Source organism: Nannospalax galili, unplaced genomic scaffold, assembly GCF_000622305.1.
Source record: "Nannospalax galili isolate Female #2095 unplaced genomic scaffold, S.galili_v1.0 scaffold720, whole genome shotgun sequence".
Lineage (NCBI taxonomy): Eukaryota > Metazoa > Chordata > Mammalia > Rodentia > Spalacidae > Nannospalax > Nannospalax galili.
The window spans coordinates 894,101-904,031 of NW_008346927.1; the positions used below are offsets into that span (position 1 = coordinate 894,101).

General features: G+C 40.3%; 1 protein-coding gene across 1 annotated transcript in view; it reads right to left on the minus strand.

Moving 5' to 3' along the window:
* Window positions 1-9,931, minus strand: part of Glipr1l2 (GLIPR1 like 2) — a 29,797-nt gene that overhangs the window by 7,460 nt on the left and 12,406 nt on the right. Inside the window, exon 3 of the mRNA XM_008843384.1 lies at window positions 9,672-9,775. Within this exon, the coding sequence (XP_008841606.1) occupies window positions 9,672-9,775 (104 nt within the window). The remainder of the gene's footprint in view (window positions 1-9,671; window positions 9,776-9,931) is intronic.

The window sequence follows — 9,931 nt, forward strand, 5'->3', positions numbered from 1 at the left end:
GCTATAGTGCCTACATAAAACCTACTTTTTTTACATCCCTAGATCAACAGTAATTTCTAACTGTTATATATATATATGTATATATATATATATATATCTCGATTACCCATGGAACAAAAGTTCCCAAGTAGATATACATCAGAGAGTTGGTTGGTTTATACAAAGAATTTAGGATAAGAAAAATAGAAAAAGTCTGTAGAGAAGAAATACTTTTGAGTTGAGGGAGGGTTATTACTTCTGATCTTTAAACTAATTGTCTATTTACATAACAGGCAGTTGAAGGTTTCAGAAATAAACAGACTATAATGCCTGGTGAGGTCACTATAGGCCATCTATAAGAAAAGCAAACCTTAGTAAGTAAGGAAACTAATAAGCCAGGCATGGTGGTGCATGCCTTTAATCCCAGCACTTGGGAGGCAGATGCAGGCAGATCTCTGCATTCAAGTCCAGCCTGGTCGATACAGTGAGTTCCAGGCCATCTGGGGCTACAGGGAGACCATATCTCAAACAAAGACCAAAAATAAATCAATAAACACAAATTCTGTGTACTCAGATGGAACCATTTCCAGAGTATATTTTCAAGTAAACAAAAAAAAAGAAACCTCATAAAAAGTGTAGTACATTATTGTTTGAATTTCATAAGCACAGCAGATATACCTTCATGTATGCATACAGAATCTACCTTTTAGAAAAAACATTGGGAGAGGCAGGCAAAATCAGGGATGGGAAGATTACTTCCTCCTTGGTACCTTTGAACTTTCTATCATGAATATGTATCAAGTATTAGATATATTTTACTTAAATAACTTAAAATTATATGAAGCAATGAGAAAGAGGATATATCATACAAGAACTTAAAGTCATGGAGAAAAACATATCACTTAAAATACATTCAATATTCAGGAGTGCTAAGGAGAAATGCTGTATCTTTTAATAACAAAACAGCCAGTATTGTTAAAGCCTGTACTCTCACAAATCACTTTTTTCTGGGTGCAAAGAATTCCCTGAATTGACCACTCAGACACTGAGACTCAGGAAAACTTATCTGCTTTATTGAGACCGACTGGCCAGGGATGCAGGCAGTCTCAGGAGCTGCACTGCAACCCAGAGCCATGGAAATGCAAGGCTTTTAAGTGCAAAAACTGAAGAGCAGGGGATTTCTATAGAAACCATAAAAGGAAGAACCAGGAAAGGATTTGAACAATCTAGGGCTGATTTCCAGAGCCTTAACCTATACAGCCATTGGTTAGTTTACCTGGGGCAGACCGTTCTTCCTCTTCTGCCCCAGACCATCTCCATAGAAACCATAAACAGATGTACCAGGAAAGGGTTTGAACAATGGAGGGGATTTCCAGAGTCAGGCAGAGGGCAGCTTTTTCTCAGGGGACAGGGAGTGGGTCTGAGGGGCACTCTCCTTCAACTTGAAAGATTAAGCAGCACAAAACAATAAAATAAAAAACAAACAATAAAATGAAAAATAAATAAATTCCAAAATATTTTATTTGAAAAGATCAATTGGTTAAATTCTCACAAAGTCCAGTAAGCAAGGAAATGAAAACTTCACCATTAAGACTCTCCATGTTTTCACTTCATGTAATGCCTGTCTGCCTCTTTCCAGATAGAACTCGCTCTGCCAGTTTTCTCTCCACTGCTCTTACCTTCCCATATACTCTACCTCTCCTGATTTATGGACTGCTTTTTTATATTTTTAACCTTAAAAAATTCATTAGCAGGGCTGGAGAGATGCTGAGCAGTTAAGAGCACAGGCTGCTCTTGCAGAGGACCTGGGTTCCCAGAACCCACATGCCAGCTAACAACTGTCTGTAACTCCAGTACCAAGGGGTCATACACCCTCTTCTGGCCCTTGAGGGCACCATGCAGGCATGAGGTACATTTACATACATGCAGGCAAAACACTCATACGCATAAAAAAATAAAATAAACAACAATGACACATTAGCAACACATGTAAAAAATGTGCTTTATTCTATACTTTATACCCTACCTCTTTTCCTTCCCTTCACTGACAAACATCTAGAGTGTTTTAAACTGGACATTTTTTTTCAAACTTCAAGACATGAACCATTAATAAGTCACATGTCAAATCTACTACTTCTTAAATATTCAAAATAGACAGAATACCACATTTAACTATGAATAAAGTATTAGCTCATGTAATTCATGTTTTTAATTTATTATACATAGTAAAGATGCATGTTGCTTTGTGGATTTTTCAGTTGTATATGATATTGTGCACTTTTTAAAAAATTTAAAAAATTAAAATTTTATTTTTATGTGTCTGAGTGTATTGCCTGCATATATATATATATAAGTGCACATGGAATGCCCATAGAGGTCAGAAGAGAGCATCAGATCCCCTGGAACTGGAGTTAAAACAGTTGTCAGCCACCATGTGGGTGCAGTGAACTGAACCTGGGTCCTCTGCAAGAGCAGCCAGTGCTCTTAACTTCTGATCCCTCTCCAGCCCAATCTTTCCCATTTTTAAGATGTGGATCTTTTCATATTTTAACATCTCTGAAATTAAAATGTATCTGAAATTTTACTGTGTTTTAAAATGACAGCTCACCAAACAATGAATGTGATAGCTATCACTGTGTATTTTTTTTAAAAATTTTTATTTTTTTTTGTGTGTCTGAGTATATTGCTTGCATGTATATAAGTGTACCCATGTCATGCAATGCCCATGGAGGTCAGAAGAGGGCTTCTGATCCTTGGAATTGGAGTTACGAATGGTTGATAGCTGCCATGTAGATGCTGGGAATAGAACCTAGATCCTCTGCAAGAGCAGCCAGTGCTCTTAACCACTGAGCCATCCATCCAGCCCCTCCACTGTGTATTTTTACAGCACTTCAAATTGTCTCCACTTTAAATGGACTATATGAAATTGTTCTCATTTTTTGTAAATAAATGTTTAATATCTAATAATGGCTATAATATGATGTGCTTGGAAAATAAATTATATATGAAGAAAAACATGGAAGGAGAGCAGTCTTGTGTATTAGAATAAGAGTCTGGAAAGAGAGTAAGTGTACACATCACAAACTCTGCTAGCACAGTTGGTCTCTTCCTTCACTAGCCTTTCCTCACAGACATTTGCTAGCTCCTCTCCTAAGGGTGAATCACTATGGTGGAGTGGGGCTTGATCCTCAATTGCTTCTGTTCTGTTGTCCATACTTCTACTTCTTCAAAAGCTGCTCTCACTCAAGACTGTGGCCCATTTCTACCTTAAAAGCAATTATACCTACATAGTGACTTTCTCTGTGTAGACCCTATCTTAATCTTCATGTCTTAATCTCCATGTCTCATTCTAATTCTTCCATTTATTTCCCAATGTATCATAAACAGAATATACACTCTTCTCTCAAACTCTGTGAGTCTTCCTGACTTGTTTATTGGTACAACCATTCTTCCAGTTGTTCAGACTAATAGCATAGGTGCTGTCCTTAACTTTTTTATTTCACTAAGGCCCCCAAACTAAATCCAACTGCCAGGGGTTCAAACCAGGGACCCCTGGGGAGGTGATGATTGGGGATGAGTAAGCACGCCGTTCGCCAGCCCACGCCACCCCAGTACTGGGGACACTCAGATGCAACGGGGAGTCTAGTCAAGCAGGGACTCATTTATTACAGGTATTACAGAGCTTTTAAAGGCCCCTGGAACTCCCCACTCCCCCCCTGAGGGTGTATCTTAAGGATGGTCACATGCTGATCATTCACTCCTCAGCAGTGCGGAAGTATTCTTCAGACTTTCAAAGCAAGCCAGGCTGTGGCCCCAGTAACTTCCTTTTGGACCTATGCAAGATGGGGCTTTTAGGTCCCCACATATCCCCCTTTTTATTTTTAAGGGCAGACTGAATTTATTTCACGGGTTACCCACCTCACAGGCAGCTCCCTGAGGAGAGATGGCCATCTCCTTCTTCTAATCTTATGCATTTTTGCCTGTCTTAGGTTGTGTCACCTCTGATCAAGACCTGACCATGTGTATGTCCTGTCTTAGGAGTACTTGTCATGGGACATCTTACCCATCCTTGGCTAAAAATGCATTATGATTAAGGGCAGCTGCATGGTAATGCCAGCCTGTGACAGTCTTAGTCTCTGCCTAACTTGGTTAGCCAAGCATGGGCAACCGGAGGGGGTCCTGGGGGAGTCCATAATCATGAGGAGGTGGGCTATGGCAGTTCCAAGGGTCCTCTGTCGCCAAATTATCTGGTAAAGACACTTAAAGATAAGCATTATCAAGAGAAACAAAGCAAGTCATGACATAGGACAAGTTGAAATACTTCTGGGACCATGTACCTTTTAGCCAATCAGCCAGTTGTCAAAGAGGCTTACTGACAATGAAGCCAAGGAACTGAGTCCTTTACCTCAGATGGATACAAATAAAGAGAGAAATCTTGTCTCATGAACTATTGTCCATGGACTGTCATGCTAGTCAGTTGGATCCTGGCCTACCCACTCAAGGTTTTTCGCAGGCATCCATATGGGGTTTGAATCTCCTGTAGGGTAGACATACCCAAAGCCTTGACCCATGGTTAGCAATGGATCTGGTCCTTTCCATTGCCCAGTGATGGGATCTTTCCATCTTACCCATACCTCAGGTCGCTGCTCCTGTGGTCTCCAATGCTTCTGAAACCCAATTGATTTTTTTGAAAATTAAAAATAATAGTGAATAAGGCCATACCCAACTGTTGGTGGGGCCTTATTCCCCCTTTTTGTTTTTGTAATTTAATTTTTAGGTTTTGATGGTTGCAAAGCACTGGAGAAAATGAGACTGAGCATGTTCAGACTTCTCTCCTGTATGAGTGGTAGCCCAACAGGTATGTGAGAATGTGTCGATGGACACAAAAATATACTTAAGCTTTCCAAAAGAAGCACAGTGTGCGATATCCGTTTGCCACACAGAATTGGGCTTGAGTCCCCTGGGGTTTACCCCTGACTGTTGCAGAGGCGGTACCTGTAAGCCATCTTGTCTGCCTCTGAATTGCCTTGGGATAAAAGCCCAGGCAATCCTTGGTGCCCCCTAAGATGCTGTAAGAAAATAGGGGCTTCTCTCTCTTTAAGACTCATAGGAGTCTGAACACTGTCAGAAAGCAATGGCCATGAGTTCCTTGAACTGAGTTGCTTTTTTGGTTTCTCCACATCTGCCCCAGTCAGTGAAAACATTGTAGGCTTTTACTAAGAACTCCCTCAGCCTGGGGTTTGGCTAGTGCTGCTGCAGATGAGCTGTAACACTCGGAATGGAAGTTCCGGGGCCCCTCCCCAAACCGGACCTTTTCAGCTGTCACACTGCCAAAGGTGGTTTCTTTGTTTTTTTTGTTTTGTTTCGTTTTGTTTTTCAAATGCACCCAGTGGCTGCTGCGCTGGTCCTGCCAGGCTTTCACTCTGGCCCCTGACTCACACCAGTTGCCGGCCAGGGGGCGGTGCCTGCCTGGCTTTCCTGCAGGCCCCTGACCCGCTCACGTGTTAGTTCAAGGTGCATGGGGTGGGCAGCTTAAGCAGCTGACCCCGTCAGCTCTGCTTTGCCCTGCCCTTCTGCCCGGGAGGCTCTGAAGCTGGCCAGGGCACACCGGAGGTGTCGCTTGTTACTTTGGCTGCTTTTGGTTTCACTTCTGTTGCATTTCTGCATTCTTCCTCAAACCCTTCCCATGATTCCCACGTATCCCCAGTAAAAACATTAGCTCCAAGTAGTCAGGGAGCCAATGAATCGCCTCTGCTCAAACCTTTTGAGCTACGGGATCTGACAAATCCAATCCCTTGTTTTTAAGCATATCTCTCAGCGCTTTAACTGCCAGGTCTTCAAACTTAAAAGTTGCGTTACCCATATTTAGGATCTTGCTTACCCCAAACCTCTTATTGGCCCCAATCCATTTCCTTCCTTCCTTCCTTCCTTCTTTCTTCTTTCTTTTCTTCTTTTCACCTTCCTTCAAGCACCACATTGAGCACCAGTTGCTGGGGTTCGAGCCAGCGACCCCCAGGGAGTGATGACTGGAGATGAGTAAGCACGCCATTCGCCAGCCCACACCCCCCCCCATTACCCGGGAACACTCAGACGCAATGGGGAGTCTAGTCAAGCAGGGACTCATTTATTACAGATATTACAGAGCTTTTAAAGGCACCTGGAACTCCCCCCTTCCCCCCTGAGGGTGTATCTTAAGGATGGTCATGCGCTGATCATGCACTCCTCAGCAGTGCGGAAGTATTCTTCAGACTTTCAAAGCAAGCCAGGCCATGCCCCCAGTAACTTCCTTTCGGACCTATGCAAGGTGGGGCCTTTAGGTCCCCACATCCATCAACAGGTATTCATAACTCCATCTTAACACTATAAATTTGACCTTTATTGTATGAGGTAATAAACACTCCTTTGTATGCGATGTATCACCTCCTAGTTCTAGGATTAGAACCTGGACATCTCTTTTCGTGGACCTCTATTTAGCCTACTAAACATTTTAATTTTCAATTTGGTTCTATTTAAAAATTTTTTGATTGGTTTATTTTTATTTTATGTGTTTGAGTCTTTTGCCTGCATGTATGTAGGTGCACCTGTATGTACAATGCCTGTGGGGGTCAGAAGAGGACATCACATCTCTTGGAACTAGAGTTAACTGCTGATTGTGGAACTGAAACTGGGTCCTTGGCAATAGCAGCCAATGTTCTTAACTAATAAGCCATTTCTCCATCCATGATTTGGTTCTCTTTATTCCATTGCTCAGTAATTTATAATGCTGTAACAGATTCATTTTCTGCCTACCATTCTTAAAGATGATAGTTATGATTGCCCATTTGGGTACCATATTTAAATAAAAATTGGACCTAGTTAATGGATATATGTGCAAACCCACATCACAGGTAGCCTTGCTCATATTTGTATCAAAGTAAAATAGGTGATAGAAATTTCAACACAAAGAAGCCCATGGGACAGGAGAGTGGAAGGAAGGAAGGGTAACTCTAACACCTGGTAGCTTCATCTTTGCACTGTAGTCATATGGTACATAGTACCTTGTAGCTGTATTCTTATGAAGGTCACCAATATCTTCATCTCATCAAGTGGGCTTCTCATGTCTCCTTCTGCAATTGCTCATTCTCTTAGGAGCATTTCCCATAGTGGATGACTGGCCTTCTTGACTCATGTTCTTCATTTGACTCTCAGGTGTCCTGACAACATGTTTGGTCTCTGTCTTGTCGTTTCTTTAGCACCTTTGCCTAAGGCTGAAATACTGCAGTGATCTACTACTTAGTCTTTGATATTAACTCTCTGGGAGATACTCACTTTCTTACAAGATAAACCTTATTTAAGCCTATAACTCATTTCTCCCCCAGGTCTTTTATACCAGCAAATGTCTCTATTAAGACATTTACTACAGATCTTCATGTGGCTATCTCTTTCTTATGATTAATTTATAATTGTTACCTTTATTTTTTCTACCAGAATGTGAAAAAATAAAATGTATCTCCTGATCCTCTCTGTCTGAGTGATATTACAGTCTACTCAATTTTTCTTTGGTTGGTTATAGGAAGAGAGGTGTCTAATATTTGAAGGCTCTAACATGCCTTTGCTTACTTTGGGGGGTATGTCATGGAATGTAGAGCTTTTAGCAGATGGAGCAATGCCTGGCTGATATTCAGCAAGGAGATGGAAACCTGAGTCCCATGGCCATGTGGAACTGAATCCTGCTATGAGTCTAAATGAGTTTGGAAGCAGATGTTCACCACTGAGAGTTTGGTTGACACTGATTTGGGCCTTTGAAGCTCTAAGTAGCAAATCCAGTAATACTGTGACTGAACTCATGACCTCCAGATCTGTGATAGTGAGTGCCATTAACAGTCACTGCATTTGTGGTAACACAAAATGCAACAGTAGAGTTAATTCATATGTTAAGTCCCTACACCACAATGCCACTGTGTGCAGTCTGTGCTAAGGAAAGGGCCTCACTGCACTTACTCTCCATAGTCCATGCTCTATGCAATGCTCAAAGTAATCTTTAAACAATTGTTCTTCACAAAGCATAGATGAGATCATGTTAGTCAGCTGCTTATGAGCTTCTAATGTCTTTGTCATTACCTAGAATAATTCCAAAATCTTTAACATGATCTTCCATATTCTATTTGGTCCACTTGCCACCTAATCCTTAACCTCAAGCCCTATCTTAACCACAGTTATTTATTTCTCAAATTTGCTAAATTCATACAACTTTGGAGATTAAAAAAAAATCACATTTTTGCCCGGTGTGGTGGCACAGGCCTTTAATCCCAGCACTTGGGAAGTAGAGGCAGACGGATCTCTGTGAGTTCAAGGCCAGCCTGGTCTACATAGTGAGTTCCAGGACAGCTGGGGCTACAGGGAGACCCTGTCTCAAAAAGGCCCAAAAAAATTACATTTTTGTGTGTGTGCATGGGGGGGACATATGTGTGCATACACATGGGTGTGCCATGGTGTGTCTGTGGAGGTCAAAAGATAAGCTTGAGGAATTGGTTCTCTCTTTTTACCATGTGGGTTCTGGAGAGTTAAATCAGGTCATCAGGCTTGGTGGCAAATGCCTTTATCTGCTTAACCATTTTGTTAATATGAAGATTTTTTACAATGCTCTTACTTACACATGGAATATTCACTCATGATCCTCTTATCCTCTGGCTTTAAGCTCAAGTGTTACTCCTGTCATGCCCCTATTTTTCCTCTATGCCAATCATTATTTACTTTTCTTGCTTTACTTTTATGGCACATTTCATTATCTAGTTGGAATATTATTTATATGCTCGCCTATTAACATGTTTACCTCCTTGGCAGGACTATAAATGTGGCCAACTTTTCATAGAAAGAGGCTTTCTGTTATTTTCTCCATCTAGGGGAAAACAACCATTAATCAATCATTTTTTAACACTTTTTGGCTTAATCCCAATGAGTTTTATTTGTCAGAGGTTCCTCTTCAATCTTAGCAGGTAGTCAAGTTTTAATTTTTATTCAAAGTGTTGATTTTCTCACCTATTTGGAAGTTATAGTACTGTTACTAACAGTGTTATATCGACTTAGAACTTTCCAATATAACTAGTTAGAGATGAAGGCTATTTGGAGAGGTAGTTACTTCCCAGAAGTGGCGGGTGCTCACATATAAGGTAAATAGCCACATGATACAAGTAAATAGAAATAGTTCAAGCTTAACATGGAGAGCTTGATTCAAACACTTTTGAAGTGTTCTTCCATCACCAATATTAATAAATCCTTGTATGATGCAGATTAACCCAAATAATCACTGGGTGTTCAGTTATGTGCACTTCACGTTGCAAAACTGATGCATTCCTGAAACAATTCTTACTACATAATTTTAAGATATCTGAGCTTTTGAACTCTTATAAAAAATAGAATAAACTGCTTTTCAAAATAACTGAATCCTATGGTAGCTACTCTTGTTATTATAAAAGAAATGTCAACATAAGATTCCTATAAGTAGTAGCAATTGGCTAGTTTACAAATAGAGTCAATATGCCAAGTTTTGACTTACTTCACTGTGAAATTGAAAATATTTCAATGTAGAGCCTCTTATTAATATCATATATTTAATGCTTTTATAGTAAAAAAAAAAGTCAAATCAGAAGTTAGGAAAACTTAAAGTATCCTCATTTTGTTCTTACTTTTTTTATTACTTGAAAATTACTCACCCTGGTGCATAATTGCATATGAAAAGTGCTGCATGCTTAATATCTCCAATTTTTGAACATGGAGTAACAGCACAGCCAACTTTGTAGGAGTTGTCCCAAACAAGCTGAAATAAAAATTTCAAAGAAAACATAAAATGTATTTCTAAGCATTTGCTCTCCTACACTATAAATATTCTAGTCCTTTCATACAGAGTCTTTAATTAAGCAATTCAAGGAATACAAACAGCTTTCACTTAGAGACATGTAGAGTACTGTCATGG